At 40.6% G+C, this 23897-nt stretch overlaps 1 protein-coding gene across 3 annotated transcripts in view; it reads right to left on the bottom strand.

Moving 5' to 3' along the window:
• ZDHHC2 (zinc finger DHHC-type palmitoyltransferase 2) overlaps positions 1–23897 on the bottom strand; it is a 66855-nt gene that overhangs the window by 30482 nt on the left and 12476 nt on the right. For all 3 annotated transcript variants that reach the window (XM_067722077.1, XM_067722076.1, XM_067722075.1), the window contains exons 2-3: positions 8546–8572; positions 7344–7438 (exon numbers count right to left, since the gene is read on the bottom strand). In XM_067722077.1, coding sequence (XP_067578178.1) covers positions 7344–7438; positions 8546–8572 — 122 coding nt within the window. The remainder of the gene's footprint in view (positions 1–7343; positions 7439–8545; positions 8573–23897) is intronic.

Here is a 23897-nt window from a genome sequence, read left to right as displayed (position 1 = left end):
TAAAACCATCGACATTTTATTACATTTTCTACAGAGTTCTGGATCCTTTTAACTTTAGAGGTAAGTTCTAGTGAGTGATGGAAATGGAAGAGTCCTTAGTATGTTTAATACTTTTATAAATAAATAAACATCACACACTGCAACCATCAGGTCCTAAAAACCAAATACATGTTGGTGGAATTGTTATTTATGTAAGATGGATGTCAAAATATCTAGTTCTATCTTGGAATGCATCAAATATGCAGTCCCCTCCCCCTCAGAACACTTTTATGTACAAACGCACATCACAGATCTGAGGAAAGATGTAGAGATCTGAAGGAACGAGAGATCTCCTGGGGTGAAAAAGATAATATATCTGACCTCCAATCTTCCAGACTGCAGCAGTCCTTTGGTCAGTAATGTAAGCTGTTTTGTTTTTGTTTCAATTTTGTTTCAATTTTGACTTACAGAAAAATTGAGAAAATGGTACAAGGTTCCCATATATCCTCTCATCAACTTGCTGATATTCCTAACATCATATATTAACATGGTACATTTAGGACAATTAATGTATCAATATGGATACATTGTTATTAACCAAAGTCCACAGTTTATTCAGATTTCCTTAGTTTTCATTGAAGATCTTTTTTTCTGTTCCAGGGTCCCATCTAGGAGACCACAGTACATTTATTTTTCATGTTTCCTTACTCTTGGCTGAGACAATTTTTCAGATTTTCCTTGTTTTTGTTGAGTTTGACAATTCTGAGTAGTACTGATCAGGTATTTTGTAAGATGCTGCTCTACTGGAACTTTTCTGATGTCTATCCCATGATTAGACCGGGGTTACGGGTTTTGGGGAGGAGGACCACAAAGGCAAAGTGCCCTTCTCACCACGTCATATCAAGGGAACATACTATCAGTGTGACTTAGCACTGCTGATGTTGGCTTTAATCACCTGGTTGAGGGAGTGTTTTTCAGGTTTCTCCGCTGTAAGGTGACTCATTACTTCCCTGTCTTCACCCTGTACTCTTTGGAAGGAAGTCACCACATGCAGCCCACATTTAAGGAGTGGAGCTTTATTCCCCTCCTTGAGGGCAGAGTATGTACATAAATTATTCAGAATTCTTCTGTAAAAGAGATTTCTCTTTTCTCCCCATTTATTTATTCATTCAATCATTTCTTTGTATCGGTAGACTCAAAGATATTTATCATACTCTGAGTTATACTTTATACTTTATTTATACTTTATTTATACTCTGAGTTATAAATGAACACTATTTTATTTATTTTCCTGCTGAAATTGTTCCGGCTTTGGTCACTGGGACATTTTCAACTGGATCCTATGTCCCTTTGATATACCACCGTCAATACATTTTATTTTATTTTTTGGAGTACCTTTTACTTTTTGGCATAAGACGCTCCAGGCTCATTTTCAAAATATCCTGCCCTAGTTCTAGAATCAGCCATTTCTCCAAGGAGCCCTTCTTCCTTTCCTTAGAGAATGATACTTGAAACCAACAGCTGGGATCAAACACAGTTTTCAGATTAAAGGAGAGTATAATTTTAAAAGGGTGCACAAATTAAGAAAGAACCCAGAATCCAATAATAAACAGAAAACTCAAAGAACTGTATTTCCTTTTTTGCTAGTTGTTTTTGACTTAGGACAAAAATTAAAATATAACCTCACTAGTATCTAAAATGTCCAAATTAAAACGGAGAACTTTTTTTGCCTATTAAATTCACAACAGCTTTCTTAAGAACAGCATGCAGCGCCAAGGTTCTGATAAAAACTGGTGGCTTTGGAAACTGCTGTAATTATTCTGGGAAACAATCTGGAAAGTGACTTAAGTTTCCTTCGTCTAGTAATTCAACTTCTGAGAACTTATATTAAGAAAAATAACCCAAAATAGGGGTAAAGCTCTATGAACAAACACTTTAACAACGCTGTTTATAACATGAAAAGTTGGGGTCGGACTAAAAATCCAGTGTTTCAGTGAGAATATCATGTTGTTATTAAAAATGACAATAAAACAAGGAAGAACTATTACATGAAAAAAATTGGAATATGTGTGCTCTGAATACCACTAGGAAAAATAACCAGAAAGAAATTCAGAATGTAAACTGGCTGAATTAGTGTGGTGGGATTTTTGTTTTTTCTTTTTCTTTCTGCCTACTCTTCGTTTTCAAAATATAATTTCGTATGGTTATATTACTTTAATATCGGGAAAAAATGTTATGAATTGAAAAATTATATTCTCTGAACAGTGACAAGAAAATATTTACATTATTTTCTTATATTATCTCTTCTCTTACTTTTTTAGTCCCAGTTGAAGTCCAAGACCTTCATTTTACAAGTGAGGGGGTCTCTGGCTGCAAATCAGTTAGAAGATTAAACCCAAGATCTTGCATTTTATTAATGGAATAACCCAAGATTCTTAACCAGCAAGCAAGGGCTCTTTCTTTCATGACAATGGTCTCCAGACTCTTTTTTTTTTTTGCGGTACGCAGGCCTCTCACTGTTGTGGCCTCTCCCGCTGCGGAGCACAGGCTCCGGACGCTCAGGCTCAGCGGCCATGGCTCATGGGCCCAGCCACTCTGCGGCATATGGGATCCTCCCGGACCGGGGCACGAACCCGTGTCCCTTGCATTGACAGGCGGACCCCCAACCACTGCGCCACCAGGGAAGCCCTGTCCAAACTCTTTCGATAATGTACCGCTACCAGTAAAGAATAATTTGAGACTGCACTGCCAATATATGCATATTTACTTATTTACAGATGTGCTATTAGCTAATATAGTATGTATCTTATATAAGAAACTTTAAAAAAGGAGAAACATAAAAGAACAGCATATAAATAGAAGTTTGGCTATTTCTTTCCTCCATGCGCCAACTGACGTCCTGGCGCACGTCCCCTCCACAGCCCCCCACGTGGGGTCCACTCTTCATGCTAGAGCGTGGTGTAATGACAAGAGTGCAGCCTCCATGGTCAAAAGGACTTTGCTTTGAACGTTATTAGCTCTGCCACATACTAGCGCTTGAAGCCTTAGGATAATTAGTTCATGTTCAAGCCTGCTGCTCCATCTGCAAAATGCTAATAAATAACATCCATCTCCTACAGTAATATGAATCAAATAAGGTATGTGTCTTCTGTACAAAAGTCATCCAACAAGGCCTGGTACAAAACTGTAAATTCACTGTTGTGAAACTCCACTACTCCCTCAATTCTGCGTTTTTTATCATTTCATTTTTCCTCTCTCTCTAACTGCTATTTCAAACCTTCTCTGCTCTTCCAAACCTCAGTCAACCTACTTCCCCCATTATTCTTAGTTGTTGATCTCACATATAATTTTAGGGAGAAATCAGAAGTCACTTCAACTTTCCGCCAAAGCTATAAACACAAACCTGCCCCTATACACATAACTTCTCAACTTTCAGTCATTTAACAAATATTTATTGCGTACCTTTTAGGGGTCAGACACTGCTCAGACACCAGGTACTGGTGATGGATTAGTGAATAAAACAGATAAAGTTCATGCTGTTGTAGAGCTTATATTCTAGGGATGGTATAAAAAATGACCATGGGATGAATTACAGAATGATATGCCATGGGGAGAAATACAGCAAGGTAAGGTTTAGAAGGATGCAGGGATAGGGTTTTGCTATTTTGGAGGAAGTGGTCATGGAATGCCTGAAAGGTACTCTTGAGCAGAGACACAGAGATAGCAAGAAAATGAAGGACCTGGCCATGCAGTTATCTGTGAGAAGAGTGTTCCAGATCAAAGGGTAATAGCAGCTCTCAAGGCCCCTGAAGGAGACACATGCTTAGTGTGTTGACAGAACAGCAAGGAAACCAATGTGACTAAAACAGCATTACAGAGGGTCAGAGAAGTGGTGTGAGGCCAGGCCATGTGCAGCCTTTTAGGTTACAGTAGAGAATTAGGTGTTTACTCTCAGTGAGCTCAGATATGACAGCAAAGTTCTGAGCAGAGGAATAATATGAACTGTCTTGTGTTTTGTTTTTATTTATTTATTAATTATTTTTTTTGTGCGATACGCAGGCCTCTCACTGTTGTGGCCTCTCCAGCTGCGGAGCACAGGCTCCGGATGCGCAGGCCCAGCGGCCATGGCTCACGGGCCCAGCCGCTCCACGGCATGTGGGATCCTCCCGGACCGGGGCACGAACCCGTGTCCCCTGCATGGGTAGGCGGATTCTCAACCACTGCGCCAGCAGGGAAGCCCTGTCTCGTGTTTTGAAAGGATCACTCTGGTACTGTGCTGAAAATATACGGAAGAGGACAAACACAAAAGCAAGGAAACGTGCTGAGAGGGTGCTGTACATATACCAGCAGGGATGCTGGTGGCTTGGACCACGGTGGGAGCATGGAGGGGCACGAGCTAACACTTGCGTGCTCTGAGGGTATGGCCTACAGAATTGGGTGATTGATTGAGTGTGGCGTCTGAGAGAAAAAGAGTAGCAAAGGGTGACTCCAAGATTTTGATCTGAACAAGTGGAAGGATGGAATTGCCATTATTGAGATGGGAAAAATGTAGGAATAGAAGGATTTGGGGAGCAAGTAAAATATCAGAAGTTTATTTTCAGGTACTTGGAATTTGAATTTGAAATTCCTATTAGATGCCAAATAGGAAGCAGGAAAGGAGTCTGGAGTTTAGGAGAGAGGATCAGGCTAATGAGTAATTTGAAAGTGATGAGATAGCATATAAAGTCATAATGTAGATAAATAAGAGAAGAGGTCCAGAGATTGAACTCTAGGATAATCCAATGCTTTAGAAGTTCAGGAGATAATGAGGAACCAGCAGAGGAGACCTAGAAGGAGCTGCCACTATAAATAAAAATAAAATTATTTTGATGAGAAAGGAGGTAAGCATATTCTAGAAAGAAAACTATGGCATGGTGTACACAGGAAACCATGTACATTAGAACTACTAGAGTACAAAGTGAGGAGTCAGAAATTTGGACAAGGGTCATCGTTGCCAAACTAGGGAGACTGGCCTTCACCCTGTGGGATGGGCAGAGTCACTGAATAGACACAAGCAGCAGAGTGAAGGATGGATTTTTGCAGAATTCTCCGAAGGGAATGCAGGCAAGATTGTCAAGGGTGATACCACAGAGAAGACTGCAATGTCTCAGATGACAGAGATGACCAAGACTCTGAATTACGGCAGGGATGGAAAATAAAGAGAAAGGGGCTTGAACTGAAAAAGAAAAGTTAGGAAGTGCAAACCTTTCCAGGATTTGGACGCTGGGGGAGGTGCAAGGATGCCAAGCTTCTGGCTCGAATGACAACGTGGTTGGCAGTGGCATTAACCCGTAGAAGAAACAGATGAGTCACGGTTTGGGGAAGGAGAGGGTGGTGGCTTCAGTCTCAGATGTGTTGTGTTTGCGGTGTCAGTGCAGTGATCAAGGAGCTATGTTTGGCAGGGAGATATATAAATTTGAAATTCGTGGGAGAGGTCAGGCTAGGAACAGATCTGGGACCTGTCAACACAGAGGTCACAGACAAACCACCAGAGTGGATGAGATGACCTATGATAAAAGTCAGCATTTTCCTTCAAACCTACAACTAAGGCCAGGATGAGGGTAAGAAAGATGATGGGAAAGAAGAGAACATGGTAGGAGGGAGGAAAAAGAGGTAGGAAAAAAAGTAAGTAGAGAGAAGAAGAAAAAAAGGCTATATATCTAATGCATTCTAGGCCAAGCACGCCATTAATACTGTGCAAATATCTGTGGTTTTGTTTTTAATATCCTTTCCCAGTTCATACAGCATACTTATTGGCCTTTTTGACCACAGCTGCATTTCAAACAGATTACTTCAGGAAACAATTCTAAGTGATGCCTAGACTTCTTTTTTTTTTTTTAACGTTAGCCTACTAAAACTACATTATTATTACTGGAGCAGAGTTTATTTCTATTCAATACCATGTACTAGACTAAGTGCCAAGGGTCCAAAAATGAGTAAAACATAGTCCTCTGCTTCAAGGACATTTAACCAGCATCAAATACCCAGAAACGGGCTTCCCTGGTGGCGCAGTGGTTGAGAGTCCGCCTGCCGATGCAGGGGACACGGGTTCGTGCCCCGGTCCAGGAGGATCCCACATGCCGTGAAGCTGCTGGGCCTGTGAACCATGGCCGCTGAGCCTGCGCATCCGGAGCCTGTGTTCCGCAACGGGAGAGGCCACAACAGTGAGAAGCCCACATACCGCAAAAAAAAAAAAAAAAAACACCAGGAAACAAAAAGTTCCCCAGAATGATCTTTTCAAAATGCATATTTGAACATATAACTCTATTTAAAACCTTCTGTAGCTGAAACTGCTAGTTGTCCTCCAATATCTACTCCTTCTAACGTGGTTAACATGGCCATTGAGAATAAAGACTAAATTTCCAGTCTTCTGTGCAATTAAATGTTCTAAATGTAAGTGGAAATGGCATCAGCAACTTCCAGAAAGTCCTTAAAGAGAAGGACATTTACTTCTACTCTTCTTTTCTACTTTCTCTGGCCTGCTGTCTGGAATGTAGACATGATGGCTGGAAATGAAGCAGCCATTTTAGGCCAAGAGGTAATGTTGGGAACGGAGGCTATACATGTCAGAGCAACAGGATAGGAGCCTGGGTACCTGACAGCTGTAGACTAGCTACACTTTGAAAGTAGAGAAGATTGGGCTTCCCTGGTGACACAGTGGTTAAGAATCCACCTGCCAATGCAGAGGACACGGGTTCAAGCCCTGGTCCGGGAAGATCCCACATGCTGCGGAGCAACTAAGCCCGTGTGCCACAACTACTGAGCCCATGTGCCACAACTACTGAAGCCCGCGCACCTAGCGCCTGTGATCTGCAACAAGAGAAGCCACCACACTGAGACGCCCATGCACGGCCCTCACTCGCCGCAACTAGAGAAAGACTGCACACAGCAACGAAGACCCAATGCAGCCAAAAATAAAGTAATTAATTAATTTTAAAAAAAAGTAGAGAAGATTAGTTAAGTCGTTGATTTGTTGTTATTGTTTCTGGTGGCTGACAGCCAACTAATGCACCATTAGTATGACAATTATAATAGAAATATGTCTACCTTCAGCTCTATCTTTTTATCTAACCATCCATCCATCCTTCTGCCTCACTCTAAAGTAGAAATGGAACGTATAACATATTTAATATTGTAAATATAATACTCATCCAGTGCAAAAATAATATTTATCAAGTGAAAATTCAAGTATTTAATTAACACATTAATATAAAAATCACTACACTAAGTTTGCAACATTAATAAAGACATAAAACTCATTCTTCAGACATCAGTATTACAGACTTCCATCTTTAGGACATAACTATACTAATATTTTAACTTACTTCTTTTGAAGGATTCATTGGTAATGTAAAGATAGTTTTCCAATACGACCAGACAAACATTGCAAAAAGTAGATGATACGCAATCAGGCACACAACTAAAATGAGAGAAACAAAATTATCACTTTAATATGCAAGTACATGCTAAAATCACGGTATTCACAAAAGATGTGCTTGCTCTAAAATAACCAAATTATTTAATTATTTAATTACTTACTATCCCATGATTAGAACCCTCCCATCTGTAGACAAGCCCATCTATCAGCAAAACGGCTACGGGGACCTCTCCTAAGTTGTAAAAATAAGGCAGTTATGCCTGCAACTTTAAATAATAAACAAAGTGTTAAACGAATGTTAAAACATTCAGGCTGTAAGAACTTTGCTTCACTAACAAAGAATAGCAAAAGCAGTTCCTGCTTGAGCTGTTTGCCTATTTTGCTCAGCTCGAGTCAAATCTGGTGGTCCTGTTTCAAGGACAGTAGTTTGAAACAGAGATCTTCTGAACAAAGAGAGATTTCCTCCAAGGACAGTTCAAGTTTCTTACTGATCACATGGGACAATTGTTAACAAAAGCATTCTGAATATTTTTTTAAGGTAGTATACATAAACACACTTTGTGTGGTATTTTAGTCTTGAAGTCTTATGCAAAGCTGAAATATTAATTTTGTACACAGTGATAATGATTAATTCTGGATAATACATTAATATATAACTTACTTGTGTAAGATACAGTTGAATAAAATATGCTAATTTAAAATATAGCATGTTTGGTATTTTTAAACCTTAACAGCCATTTTAGCTTTTTAAAAGCAGCTGATATTCCTATTATAGAACCATAAAAACATTCAGTTACCTCATAAGGCACTTAAATCGATGTGAGATGACTAGACCCAATGATATTTTTCATGAATTATCTAGGTGACTCAGGTATGGGGTCAGACTCTGAGTTGAAACAGGAGATTGTTGATATTCCTGTTATCTTGGAGCCATAAGAACCTGGCACAGTGACTGCCATTTCAGGGTTAAGTTCTCTGCCAAGCGTCTGAGAGAATTCAGTCTGGGGACTGAGAGAATGAGACGCCTTTAACCCATCCTGACTCCAACATTCTCCAAGTATGACTTACTCCAACCAAATCAAAATGAATGCTATTTGTTTTTGCCAACGATTTTTAAAATTTTAGACTGAAGGCAGTGATATATCTTACCTTGTTCTCCAATATTTTCCATGGACACTATAGAAATAAATAGAGAAAAGAGACAGGCAATAGGTTATAAGAAGCTTATGGCAAACAGAGGGCCTGACGGAGACAGAAGACGCTTGAGTAGGTTAATAATGTGGCTCCGTTTCAAGCCAACGTTCTTTAAATATTTGTTCAACGTTGTTTCGAGGAGGGATGAGCACTACGGGAGACAGGTGGGGAGGGAAGGCGGGTGGCCGCCCTCCACCAGGCCCCCGGCTGGCGCTCCAGCCCTGGCTGCCACGCAGAAAACTAACCCCGCCAAGCGTGGCCCTGGCGGGTCTCACTCCTTTATCGATAGGTTTCTCGGGTTTCCTTCCAACTACAGAGTTCGGATGAAAGCTCTCCAGCTCATCACATTGCCAGTGACACTGATTGCTCTTTATAAGTTGGCAACCATCGAGCTAGCTTTCCAGAAGGAAAAAAATGTGTCCACGGCATACAGTTCTCTTGCCGTATTTCTGAAAGGATGAATTCTTACGCCCGATGACTAACTGCTTCCTACTGTACAACAAGGGGCCCAGACCACGTGCCCGAGAAACTGCCATCCCTGAAGGGCTGCTGTAAATATCGCAAGGTGGCAGGTAGATTGAGGACAGGGACCACAGAGCTCAAACAAGCTGGGACAAAAAGCCCCACTCCGGCAGTTTTCTTGCCTTCTGTTTGTCTACTTGTTTTGTTTCCCATGTGGTGGTCATCCTCCATTTGTACTAAAGTCTTCAGGAAGCTCTGGCCTATCTCAGTTGTAGCAAGGGAAGATTTGACTTTATTTACGTAGTTTTGTTCCTCCTTGGCTATTTAAAGGGGTACAGTATTCTGGGCCTTTGTCCTGGAGTATATTTTCATTGCCTTAAGAAGCACTGAAATCAGAGGGTAATGTTGTGAGAGATTTTTAAGATTACCTGATCCAATCAACCTCCTTCACAGGACAGCTACCGTTTAGCCATTTCTAGAGTGAGCAGGAGACACCGTTTTGGAGAGCAACACACTCCCTTCCTGGATTGCTCTTAAGGATGACTGTACGATCAGACGGTGCCGAAATGAGCCTCTCGTGGCTTCTACCTATGGAATCTAGGCTTCCAATCTGTAGCAATAAACAGAAAATCTAAACGGCAGACCTTCACGTGTTCTCTTTTAACCTAAAAAATAGATGATTTCGGGCTTCCCTGGTGGCGCAGCGGTTGAGAGTCCACCTGCCGATGCAGGGGACACGGGTTCGTGCCCCGGTCTGGGAAGATCCCACGTGCCGCGGAGCGGCTGGGCCCGTGAGCCATGGCCGCTGAGCCTGCGCGTCCGGAGCCTGTGCTCCGCAATGGGAGAGGCCACAGCAGTGAGAGGCCCGTGTACCGAAAAATAGATGATTTCCAGATTTCTCACCAACCTTGATGCGGCTCCTTTAAACATTTCCTGGTCTCTCAATTTCCTTTTACCTTTCTGATCCTCATGATGGGACAGGCAGAGACAGGTGATCTTTGACTTACAAATGGCCTGTTCCACAAGTGTGCTTGTCCACCAGAGGCGAGAGTCATAGTGCACTTTCTCATAGAATACGTGAAGACGTTAATGTGAGGCCAGAGGAAGGACCAACCTGGCTTTTCTGTCTGACCTCCACCTCTCCCTTCATGCATTTCTCTCCAGGCTCTGACTTCCCTGTCTTCAAAGTGCTCCAAAACTGACTACAGCTCTTCCTTGGATCAACATTTCTCCTCCTTCAGCTAATCTAATGAAATGCAAAAGCACTTTTAATTCATTCGTGCATTTATATAGGAATGACCCTTAATGATCATTTCAGAGGTGCTGGTGTTTTAAAGAAAATGTATTTGCTAACCCATGACTCTAGCTGTCAGAACTGAAACAGTAAAACAAAATGACATTAAAAAAAGAAAAAGTACAGTTAGTACGAGGTGAGAAGTTTTTTGCCCTGGACCATTATTATATTGACAGGATATGCATTCAAAGACATCTTTTAAAAAGCTATTTCTGCCCCTCACAGTTTGTTTTTCTCTTAATGTACTTCAAAATTCACAGACCTTCTTTTTTTTCCATTTAAACAAGTTACTCATGGATGCATGCTTATGGTAAATAATTCTGATAACATTTATAGAGTTAAATGTGAAGGTCCAAAAAGGCTGTATCAATTACACTCCCCCAAATTGTGAACCTATCCAATTTCCTATGAATGTAAAATGCCTTTAATTTTTGTCAACATTTTAGGCCAAAATAAAAAATCACTGTTTTAGTATTCATTTCTCTGATTACTAGTGAACTTTAAAAAATTTTTATTAAAAAGTAAAATGATTGGCTTTTCCGACCTCTTCTGATTAAATTACCACTTTCCCATTGGTCTACTTCTCTTTTACTTATTGACAGCCTTTTATATAGTACTCTGGGAAGTAATCCCATATTTGTTACATATGTTCCAAATAAAGTTGTGTATAACTACTTTCAATGACTTAATAGGTTAGGGGCTTCCTTGGCGGTCCAGTGGTTAAGATTCCACACTTCCAACGCAGGGGGCGCAGGTTCGTTCCCTGGTTGGGGAACTAAGATCCCACATGCGGCATGCCGCAGCAAAAAAAAAGACAATAAATACTAGCAAAATCTTACGGTTTATCCCTGATTAAACAGCAGTATCAAAACTTTCAAACTGACCTATTTCACTAACAGATATATGGACTATACTTGGTTTTGCTTTATGATCTTGAGGAAATTAATGTTCTTTCAACCATGTTTACCTGTTTAGTGGGTCAATGGTTCACCTTGTAATTTTCAATTTAGGGGAAGAGTTGTCAATTTCAACATTTCCTTTCTCAGACAAAACCACATAGAATACAATGTTATTTTCTATTTTGTTCATAAATGACTGTTGAAGAAAAGGTTATAATTTAGCCACATATGTTATATGTATATAAAGATAATATATGGGAAATACAGACTCATTTTTGGAAAAAATAGATGGTAAGTCAAAAATAGATGGTAAGTCAAATGTAATTTGACTATTTACATCAACACGAGAATTAAATAGCAATACTGATCATATTTATGACAGATCTTCCAAAGATCTACTGGGTTTTAATGTGAATTTTGAGTTTTATTCAGTATTATTTAATTTTATTATTTCACAGAATTTCAGTTTGGTCTATTTAAAAATTATGCTGATACTTATTCTCCAACTACACACACACAGAAATTTCAAATCTTTTATAACCATCTTTAACGTATTTTGTAAAAATGACTTTTGACGTAATTTAATATAGTTATTTCTATTTTTATTAAAAGAAAATGGAGGCAGATGAGCTTTACTCCAAGTCACAATGAGTAGCACATTAGTTAATTCTACCTGAGAAATTCTTTTATTTTCAATTTTAAAGTTTTACGCATGTGCCAAAAATATTATGATTTGGGCTCTGTTGGATCTTATTAAAATTAGTTCCTTATTAAAGTACAATAACTGGCATAGAGCATCTGCCCCATAAATGTTTACTGAATAAAGACAGAAACGGCGCAGTGGTTAAGAATCTGCCTACCAGTGCAGAGGACGCAGGTTCGAGCCCTGGTCTAGGAAGATCCCACATGCTGCAGAGCAACTAAGCCTGTGCCCCACAACTACTGAGTCTGCACTTTAGAGCCTGCGAGCTACAACTACTGAAGCTCGCGCGTAGAGCCTGTGCCACTGCAATGAGAAGCCTGTGCACCACAACGAAGAGTAGCCCACGCACCACAATGAAGAGTAGCCCCTGCTCTCTGCAACTAGAGAAAAGTCCACGCGTAGCAAAGAAGACCCAGTGCAGCCAAAAATAAATAAAACAAATAAATTTACTTAAAAAAAAAGACAAACAGAAGAAAACACCATTAATTTGAATCATAAAAGTGGAATCCCAAAGCACACCTATGAGAAATGTTAATTCTTTCTTCTGTTGACTTGAAAATTTCAAGAACTTTTACCTGTCATCTTAGCACACTGTAGAAACTCAACTAGTAATCTGCAAAACCAAGAGTAATCTTATCTGTACTGCCTGCTAGCATACAGCCCCAGAAGTGAAGACAATACCTCATTACACAAAGGAGACAGAGACCACCAAGTGGTTCATGATCCTCTAAAAATTAAAAGCTTGAAGAAGACACTGGCTTCAACTTGGCTTCAAGCAACTTTAAAAGAAGACAGAAAGGTTTTATACGTTTACAGGGTTTTTCCCTCCTAATTTTGGCTCTTCCTTAGTATTTTACTTTTTAATAGTTCAGTTTGTCAAAGTGAAGAAGAATCTTACTAAGCACAACCAAACTAAAGAGCAAAGGCTCTGGATAAAGACCGGCAAAGCTCCATCCCATTTCTGCCACTTGCTGGTTTACACAGTGATTGTACATATTCCATCATGAAGTGAGGGTAGTAATAACAACAGCAATATCATCACAGCTGTTGTGGAATTAAAAGAGGTAATACATGTACTGTACCTAACATAGTACCTGGCACACAGTAAGCCCCCCAAATATACAAGCAATTATAATACATGATATTTAATTTTGCAAACACTAACTGTAATAGATAACATATAGGAAAGGGGACTACAAATTACAAAGAGACAAGTAGTATTTGTACAGATCTCTGAAAGACATCAATGCAAAATTCTGACTAAAAATAGACTTTACAAAGTGAAAAATAAAAGGTGAAAAATAACTTAGATCTCCATATCTTGCCTTTTTATATAGATGTGTCATTCCAGAAACGTGATAAATAAAAATGGTGGTACTCATCCTTACACAGGTAATGATGAGACATAAAGACTTCATTCCTGATGTGGCAGTCAGTCCATGTGAGAACTTCACTAAAAGTGAGAAAATCTATTTTGGATGTGACACAATCTGTTCAACTTAATGAATAAGAACAATGACTTTTTTTTTTAAAGGCCTAAATCTTATATTCATTCCAAAAAAGTTAGATGCAATTTACTCTTGAGAATAAGAGCACTGCTGTTGTTACACTAAAATATTTACCGTTCATACATATGGTGACCATCTAAATACATACAATGGTAACACCATGGGTCAAGATTCTAATTTTCATTTCAAAAACTTAACTGCCTAATTTTATCTTGGATTAGCCTAATTTCTTTCCAGTTCCATAGCCTACAATGATAATATGTTGCTTTAGAGATCTCTAACTTTCAATCTACCTGCAGGACTTAACATTCCTCCCAGATTAAGTGCAGTACAACTAGGCAACAAGAACTCTGCCTTGTTGAAAGATCCTGAAGAACTGAAGTACTTTCTTGGCACTGGTGGTCTATTGGAAGAGAGAAAGTGGGAATGATAAATTATTACCAGTGTTTGCAAGAATGTTCCTTTTGCCAAGAGGAAAATGAAGGCCTTTAAGAATTACATCTTGGGGGGCGTTCCCTGGTGGCGCAGTGGTTGAGAGTCCGCCTGCCAATGCAGAGGACGCGGGTTCATGCCCCGGTCTGGGAGGATCCCACATGCCGCGGAGCAGCTGGGCCCGTGAGCCATGGCCGCTGAGCCTGCGCGTCCGGAGCCTGTGCTCCGCGGCGGGAGAGGCCACAGCGGTGAGAGGCCCGCGTACCAGGAAAAAAAAAAAGAATTACATCTTGGAATCTGGCACTGTCAATATAACTGCAAGACTGGTAGGTTGGGGGGCCAGTTGTGTTTTCTGGCCACCCTTTCTGCTAACCCTCCTCCTCCCTCATTAGTCATTTTTCTAAGAAACAGAGTGGGGCATTAGAGAAAAGGCTGACTGGTCAGCCATCAGTTTAGAATTGATGCATGATACTTTTGTTGTAGTATTGATCTTTAAGAAACTCTTGTGTAAAAATAAAACAGGTAAAACCAAAGTTGAAGAGTCAGACTGTCAGCCAAAGTAGAAACCTCTAATATACAAAAGGGTGAAAAACTGCTTCTTATTCCAAACCTGACTTGAGTAAACATCCTTAAAAATGCATACAAAAAAAATTAAAGGCATACCTCACTTATCTCTTCCACATGAATTATCAAGCAGTCATTTAATCCAGGGGTCAGTAAACTACAGTCCTCAATCCAAATATAGCCAGCCACCTGCTTCAGTAAATAAAGTTTTTTGGAGCAGAGACACACGCACTCATTTACATGGCTATTTCTGTGCTACAATGGAGAGTTGGGTAGTTGTGACAGGAAGAGTATTATGGCCTGCAGAGCCAAGAAAATTTACCATCTGGCCTTCTTATAGAGAATGCTTTTCAACCCCTGTATAAATATAGTTCTCCAGAGAAACAGAACCAATAGGGGGTGTGTGTGTGTGTGTGTGTGTGTGTGTGTGTGTGTGTGTGTGTGTGTGTGTGTGTGTGTGTGTGTGTGTGTGTGTGTGTGTGTGTGTGTGTGTGTGTGTGTGTGTGTGTGTGTGTGTAGAGAGAGAGGGAGGCCAGAGGAGGGAGGAGGGAAGGAGACAGAGAGGGTAGAGCATGAATGAATATGAATTTTAAGGGCTGGCTCACAGGGTTATGGGGGCTGACAAGTCCAAACTCTACAGAGCAGGCTGGCAAGCTGGAGAGCCAGGAAAGGGTTAATGCTGCAGTCTTGGGTCTGAAGGCAGACTAGAGGCAGAGATGCTTCCTCCTCAGGAGACCTCAGTCTTTGCTCTTAAGGCCTTCAACTGATTGGATGAGGCCCACCTACATTATGAAAAGTAAGCTGCTTTACTCACAGTCCACTGATTTAAATGTTTATCACATCTAAAAAAAATGCCTTCACAGCAACAGCTAGACTGGTGTTTAACCAAACAACTAGCCACCACAGCCTAGCCTAGTTGACACATAAAATTAATCATCATTGGGGCTTCCCTGGTGGTGCAGTGGTTGAGAGTCCACCTGCTGATGCAGGGGACACAAGTTCGTGCCCCGGTCCGGGAAGATCCCACATGCCGCGGAGCGGCTGGGCCCGTGAGCCATGGTCGCTGAGCCTGCGCGTCCGGAGCCTGTGCTCTGCAACGGGAGAGGCCACAACAGTGAGAGGCCCGCGTATCGCAAAAAAAAATAAAATAAAATAAAAAAATTAATCATCACACCTTGCATCTAGAATCTAATTTTATTCTAGAAACAGTTTACTAAGAAGACATGTGTTGATCTTCTAAGTTCTGAAGCCAAGTTCATTATTTATTGTAAATTAAAAAATTGGAATTATAGCCAGCAAAGTAACTACATAAACTAACTTTATGTACCTGCTAGAGGGAAAACAATAATGAAATCCTTTGTCATACTCTAAAAGCTTGACTGCAAATAATCCTATTCAAATTAACTTTATATATACACCCATATGATTCCCTAAGGATGCTATCCAACCCTATTTTCTAAAGAGCTCTAAAAATATTAGAGCCGATTTAGTCTAGATTGATTTAAATTCAATCTTGATTAAAAGCAAAGGTTCACCTCAAAGATCCTTCCAGTCCTATATTTTACCAACTGATTTTTTAAAATTTTGCTTTGGTGATTATACAATTGAGAGTTTGCTGTCAAAAATGTTATCTATTGATAAGTAGCAGGCTACCACTGTTAGTCAGTAACTTGAATCTAGTTCAACTTTCAGTCCTAAGTACATCCAAAATCCAAAACTTCAGATACTAAAACAAGCCTTCATAGTAGGTAAAAAAAAAAAAAAGTACTTTCCCCCTTAAATTAGCAAAGAACAGTTACATAATTTTTTCCAGAACAATCTGGTTTTGGGGTGTTTTCATCACAAATGTATACTGCTGTGATTTTTTATTTCTTTTCTTAATCTGAATTTTCTTTCTCTTGCCTTCAAATTCAAACTCTGTTTTGGAAGAATAATTTACTTTTATTGCATAAACACAGTACCTTCTCTGTATAAATCCACTAGGGCAGTCTGACACAGATATACCTTAGCCCCATATATTCAGTCTGATAATGAAGAACACCAAAAGTAAAGAATTGGTTCTAATGAATGAATCTGAAGGGTAACTTTATAGCCAAGCTCTATTTTTTTCTACTTATCTTTAACTCATTTATTGAAAAACAGTCACTGACTCTACCATAGTTACACCACTGAGGACAAAATGGTAAATGAGACTCCATCCCTCTGCTCAAAAAGCTTAGAGTTCATGGGGCCATTTTACATAGAAGTTGAAACTAACAGAAAAAACAAGGATATTAGAACAGTAAAACACTTTCAGTTAAGAAACAGAAGCCCCTCAGATTCAGAAAATTAAGATGAAAATAGGAATAGTGCTACAAATATACTTTAATATCTTCTGTCCTAACATCTCTCCTTTGACCTCAAGTCTCTAGCTGCCACCCCATTTTTCTGGCCCTTTCACAGGAAAACTTATTTTAACAATCATCCAAATGCACTGCCTCTACCCCCTAATTTCTTTTTTTTAATTAATTAAATTATTTGTTTATTTATTTATTTAGTTTTGGCTGCGTTGGGTCTTCGTTGCTGCACGCGGGATTCCTCTAGTTGCGGCGAGCGGGGGCTACTCTTCGTTGCGGTGCGCAGGCTTCTCATGGCGGTGGCTTCTCTTGTTGCGGAGCACGGGCTCCAGGCGCGTGGGCCTCAGTAGCTGTGGCTCATGGGCTCAGTAGTTGTGGCTCGCAGGCTCTAGAGCGTAGGCTCAGTAGTTGTGGTGCAGGGGCTTAGTTGCTCGGCAGCATGTGGGATCTTCCCGGACCAGGGCTCAAACCCATGTCCCCTGCATTGGCAGGTGTATTCTTAACCACTGCACCACCAGGGAAGTCCCTACCCCCTAATTTCTTGTTACTTCCTCGACCACCACCAAGTGGTTCTGCACCCCCAACATTCCACTGCTATCAGTCCTGTCAAGATCATCAATACCCTCCCTAATTCTTGGTACTCAAGTTACTCTAACAGAATTAATTACTCTCTCTTTGAAATGCTTTGTTGAACTGACAGTGAATTCTTTGGTGAAACCAGCCAGTGAAAACCCCTTGAAGCAGAATCCTTTGTCCTTTCAGCTACTTTCCAAGAAGCACTAGTTCACTTTTAATGCATTAGAGATCAAAACTGGGGCAGTAGAATACATCAAATCATTCCCATGAATACTGGTGACACCGCTGCTAGACCATTTCAGTAAGAGAAGCCACCGCAATGAGAAGCCCGCACACCGCAACGAAGAGTAGCCCCCCACTTGCTGCGACTAGAGAAAGCCCGCGTGCAGCAACAAAGACCCAATGCAGCCAAAAATAAATAAATAAATATTTTAAATAAATAAAAGTAAAAACTTGGGGTCAAAGTCATTCTACAAATAGAATCGGTGGGTTTGTAGGAACTGTTTTGTCAAGGACAGGAAAGCAGTTTCAGAACAGAAACAAAGCATAAGGGTAAGGCTTCACATTATCTGGACCCGAAAACGCATGGTTTCCAATGTGGGTTCTCACGGTTACATAAAAGCCAGACATCACAATCCCAACCACAAACACAGGCCATGCAGTCTACATTCCTTGTCAGATCCCCATACGGCTCCTTAAATACTCATTTTGGGATAAGAAAACCATGGTCTCTTTTAAAATGTCAATTGATGTCATCTCACTAAAAACCCTTCCGTGGCTTTGCACTGAATTTACACTAAAAGTCCAATCTCCTTACTCAGGCCTCAGTGCGCCAACACACTCTGGGTCCTACCCACCTCTCCAAGATCACTTCTCATTCCTCATCCTCTTGCTCACTAAGCTGCAAACAGGCTGACCTTCCAGAACACACTAAACTTTGGTGTCTTTACCCTCTTCACCTGCTGCCACTCCTGGCTCACGCCTGATCGTCCTTCAGCTTGCAAGTGACAGGTCAGTTTCTCATAGAGGTCCTCCTGTCCAGTACCCGGCTACAATCCTTACCACCACACACTGTTTCTTTCTTAGCACTTAGCACAGTCTGTACTTGTTTTTATTTGTTTCTTTTCTATGTCCTTCACTGAGGTTTGCATCCTGGCTCTGTCCAGTTTGATGTTTTATCTCTGCCAAATTACTTATTCTCTCCTCAGTCTTATCTCAATATTTTATCTCATTGGGTTGTTTTGAGAACAAACTAGGTAATGTAAGTAAAAACACCTCGAATAGAAGTTGGCATATATGAGGAGCTCAATAAGTGAAGTAAGTCAGACAGAGAAAGACCAGTATCATAGGATATTGCTCATGTGTGGAATCTAAAAAAACGATTCAAATGAACTTATTTACAAAACAGAGTCACAGATGTAGGAAACAAATTTATGGTTACCAGGGGGGAAAGTGGGGGGAGGGATAAATTGGGAGATTGGGATTGACATAAACACACTATTATATATAAAACAGATAACTGATAAGGACCTACTGTATAGCACAGGGAACTCTAGTCAATATTCTATAATGGCCTATATGGGAGAAGAATCTAAAAACAGAATGGATATATGTATAACTGATTCACTTTGCTGTACACCTGAAACTAACACAACACTGTAAATCAACTATACTTTAATAAAAATTAAAAAAAAAAAAGAACAGGTTATGATCCAAAAGGTTATGCAAGTCGTATGTTATCTGGGTGGTCAGGCCTCCAAATCAGCCATCAAAAGCCTTTCTAACGCTTAACGTACCTGAAACAATATGACAAAGCTGTGAATTAACAATATTACGAAAATCAGCTACTCTGTGTCAGGGGAGGCTTTTTGGCTGTCAGATGTTCCAAACTCACCTCCTTCCACCAGGATAGACAAGAGGCTGCCCTCATTCTCTTCCCCTACCTGCTGGGCTATGAGAGCTGACGTTCCTCCCACCCCAAGTCTTCAGTGATGACTCCTGTATTAGTGGGTCTGGGGAAGGACCACAGACTCCGTGGCCTCTTTATCAGACAGCTATTTCCTCACAGCTCTGGAGGATACAAGTCTGAGATCAAGGTGTCGGCAGGACTGGTTTCTTCTGAGGCCTCTCTCTTTGGCTTGTGGATGAGCATCTTCTCCCCGTATCTTCACATAGTTTTCTCTCTGTATATCTTTAGAACCAAATTTCCTCTTCTTACAAGCACATCAGTCATACTGGATTAGGGTCCACCCTAATGACCTCATTTTAATTTAATTACCTCTTTAAAGGCCTTATCCCCAAATTCGGAAGTCCTGCAGGTTAAGATTTCAACCTATGAACTTGGGGGAAGACACAATTCAGCCCGAAACACTCTCTGAAATAAGCCTGCAGGTCGAGCAGGGTGAAGGCTAGGTCGGGGTGACAGGGCATCACTGGGCTGGTGGGGGCGGTCAGATGACAAGGGGCAAGAATAAACTAAAGGAAGGGAGTGTTTTGTTAAATGTTAACTCTATGCCAGGAATTGTGCTAATTTTTTTCAAATGTTTATCTCATTTAAACCTTACGACAATCTGTAAGGAAGGTATTATTATCATAATTTTAAAAGTTGGGAAAACAGTCTCCCAAAAGTAAAATAACTTTCCTAGTGTCGTTCAGTCATAACCTGTGGTGCTAGGATCTACATATTAGGTCTGTCTGACTCCAAAACTCTTTCAAGGATTCCACCTGCCCTCCCAGGATGTGTGACATCTGGCACCCCCAACTGCATATCCCTTCCAGGCTTCTTTGTCCTGGGCAGTTCCTTCTCTGGTTGCTCCCACACAGTGGCCCCTCTGTGTTTAACACCTGGGCCGCTACCTGTTACTTGTGATGAGGGATGTTTTGGAGATCAAGGTTTAAGACGTCCTCTTTTTGTCACCCTTCCTCCACCAACCAACCTAAACATAACCTGGAAACAGGTCATTTTACAAACTCTGGGCACAAAAAAATTCAAATATTTGGTTATATTTCAGTGCTGAGAGCTTGGCTTTCCTGAGTTCTCAATTCAAGAGGTGGGGAAGGAAGAGAGCTCCAGGTTCCAAGGGTAAGAGTGAGATGGTTATGCATGGAAGAAGGTTAGGAGAGGAGACTGGGACTTCCTGACCTGCCTTCTCAGTAGCAGAGGGAAAGATCATTCTTGAGGTCAGTACAGCCCAGGTACACTCCCTTACAGGAAGATCCCTCACTTGTAGAAACTGGCAATGAAGAGTGAAGGAACATACATCTGTCCTGGAAAGGGAATTTGTAATTCCTACCGCTATCAAAATTTTCCAAATTAGAAGTTCTTCTCTCTCTCTCTCTCTCCCTTCTTTAGCAGTTTGACCACATCATTGTTCTCAATACCTAAGCTCTGCTCTGCAGAAACATTTGGTGTAAACTCTGACTTTCCCAACTGAAGGCTGGGAACACACCAAATGTTTGTACTTAATCATTAGGGATGTGTGGTCTTCTGATTCAGTAGTTTTGAAAGGGGAATGAAGATTTTGTCTCACTATTATGGCCCTGAGAAAACTCACTGCCACTTTCCTCTCGGCAAAGAGAAAGACAATCCCTGACTCACTGAGTGTACTAAGCAGTACTGTTAAACGAGGGACTGATCTCAGGGCTGGTCCCTGGCTTAGTGCCCTCACTTATAAACTTACTCAATGGAATCCTATAATCCCTCTGTCTCAGTTAAAATAGAGGAGATTCCCAGTGCCAGCAAGTTGTACAGATTTCAAGGCAGGTGAGTTTATTTACCCTGTTAGACAGAATTGTACGGGTCCCCCCCCTCTTCCACACGTGGCTACAGCTCAACTCAAGTTCCAACAATGCCTGGGTCTTTTCAACTCCAGTCCCCTTCCTTTCCAATTCCACATGCCCTTCTTTGGGTTGGCCCTGAGAGGCATGACCGACTCCTCTGAATCAGGCAGGTTGGTGTGGACAATACACCTTCAGCAAAGTTCTCCCCAGTTCCCAAATAATGCTTGTCTGCTATTGGGGGAAGGTCAAGCAGAGACTTTAAATCCTGAAAACATCCCCCTCATTAGTCAGAACCCAAATTTTAGAACTGGAAGGGTCTTAATGATTATTTTGCTCAGTGTTAACTACTCATGTTTCTTATATATGTATTTATTTATTCGTAGTAAGCAAAAATCCCACTTGTATTTTGGTTATTTCAGCGTTTAAAAATACACATATAAGATCAGATGGAAACAATTTTTGTAGTGTATTTTTTAATGTCATTAGATCAATCCCTTATTACCTGGTGTACTCAGAATTATCACAGAGGACAATACTGAGAGAATTTTTTTTTCACTACCGAACATTAGCTTTCTGATTTATTAAGTAGACAAATCAGTGCTTCTTGTGTGCTTCTCCATGGAAACAGATAACCTTCTAAAACTATCTCCCGGGATTAGCAGCTACATGTTGAGTACCAAATGACCAGGGCACTTACAACAGAGCACATATAACATATTTAAAAATTAAACCAATATTTCTAGGTTCATGTAAATTATCTGACACTTCTATAGTACTCCAGAGAAAGGTACAAAGCTATAATTCCAACCTTTGTGTTTACGATGCTCATCAGTATAGAATTTACAGTGTCACACTTGAAGGGATGAATTAAAAGATTTAAAACAACATTAGCACCAGCAGTAATTACTGCAGTCGAGCAATGAGTCGCAGTATCTATTAAAACATGCAAAGGTATTAAACTATTCACTGACTCACCCTTCTGTACTGGGTATTGAAGGGTGAGTCAGTATTTTCTTTTATAACTTCACTGTCATATATTCATGAAGTAAACTTCTCACACACACAATCTTTCTTTGATCTCAGCGTGAATTACAGTATGCCTTGTTCCTCTTACTTGCAGCAAATCATACCCTTACTCTGTACTGTATTTACCAACAGCACTAGCACAGCCCGCCGGACAGTAATTGCAGTGATAGTACCTATATTCAGTTGCAGCAAAAGCAAATTTGACATAGTTGTAAACTGGCAGGTCACAGATGAAAGACGGGCCCTACTACTGCTTAAGGCACAGTATGAGAGTACACTAGTACACAAGTACCACCTAATTCTAACTAGATGTATTCATTAATGTAAACAGGAAGTTCTACACAATTGTGTACAGAACTAAGGCAGTCATCAATACTTGGACTGATTCTCTTTCTCCGCTCCGTGTGTGAGTTGCATCTCATGTTTCCTACTTGTATCTCTCCACCAATTAATGTGCTGATTTTTGTTTTCTGTTCCTGAAACCACGGTCACTTACTCTAGATCTGCAGGCAAAACAAATGCCCTGATATTCATTCATGAATTGTGTTCACTGCCTGTGCTGTGTATAAGGACCTAGCTCATGATTAACACCGGGGGATACTGACGCATCCACAGACACAGGTATGTTTCCTCGACTTCTCCCCACCAGCTCATGCCACCAGCTCATGTTTACCCAGCATATGTACCATTTAAACTCATAACATGTTGCTCTTTAAAAAGATAAAATTTCCACCAGTTATCATTAGTGCTCTGGTTACCCAAAAATTGTTGTTGAATTTTAGACTACGTACAGTAGGCCAGCAGCTCTCAACACTTCTGCCTTGGCCGTACCTGATGGCCGGTGTTCTCATGAGGGACACAGTCCCTACGAATGAAAAAAGCTACTGCATGGGCAAAATGGAGTTACTCACAATTCCCTGACCACCAGCTTTCCTGCTGCACTGTGAAAGGGCAAGGTAGTTAAAAACTACTCCAGTGACATTGAATATGGACCTCACAGACACTTCCAGAGATCTTCAAGTTTAGATATGTTTACAAGGGTATATACAGGCTTCTCTGGAATCACAGTTCCATCAAAATCACCTGCTCCAAGAAAACAGCATGGCAGGCCTCAAAAATTAAACACAAAATTACCATATAATCCAACAATTCCACTTCTGGGTATATACCCAAAGAACTGAAATCAGAGACTTGAACACGTATTTGCAGACGAATATTCACAGCAGCACTATACACAATAGCCAAAAGGTGGAAACAACCAAAATGTTCACCAACAAATGAACAGATAAACAAAATGTGGTATATAATACAATGAAATATTATAGATGATTAGGAATGAAATTCTGACGCATGCTACAACATGGATAAACCTTAAAGACATATGCTTAAGTGAAATAAACAGACACAGAAAGACAAATACACGGTTCCACATATGAGATACCTAGAATAGTCAAAGTCATAGAAAGAGAAAGTAGAATGGTGGGTGCCAGGGGATGGGGGAAAAGGAGAATGGGGAGTTATTGCTTAATGGATGCAGAGTGTCATCTGGGGAAGATTAAAAATGGCTGGAGGTGGATGGTGGTGGTGGTTGCACAGCAGTGGGAATGTACTCAATGTCACTGAACTGCACACTTAAAACGCAGTCAAAATGGTAAATGGGTACAATGGCAAAATTTTATGCTACGTATATTTTACCACAATCAAAACATTTAAAAATCACCTGCTCC

Source organism: Pseudorca crassidens, chromosome 21, assembly GCF_039906515.1.
Source record: "Pseudorca crassidens isolate mPseCra1 chromosome 21, mPseCra1.hap1, whole genome shotgun sequence".
In the NCBI taxonomy this organism is placed as follows: Eukaryota; Metazoa; Chordata; class Mammalia; order Artiodactyla; family Delphinidae; genus Pseudorca; species Pseudorca crassidens.
The sequence above is the reverse complement of the archived record's forward strand: the minus strand, read 5'-3'. Positions and strand labels throughout refer to the sequence as shown.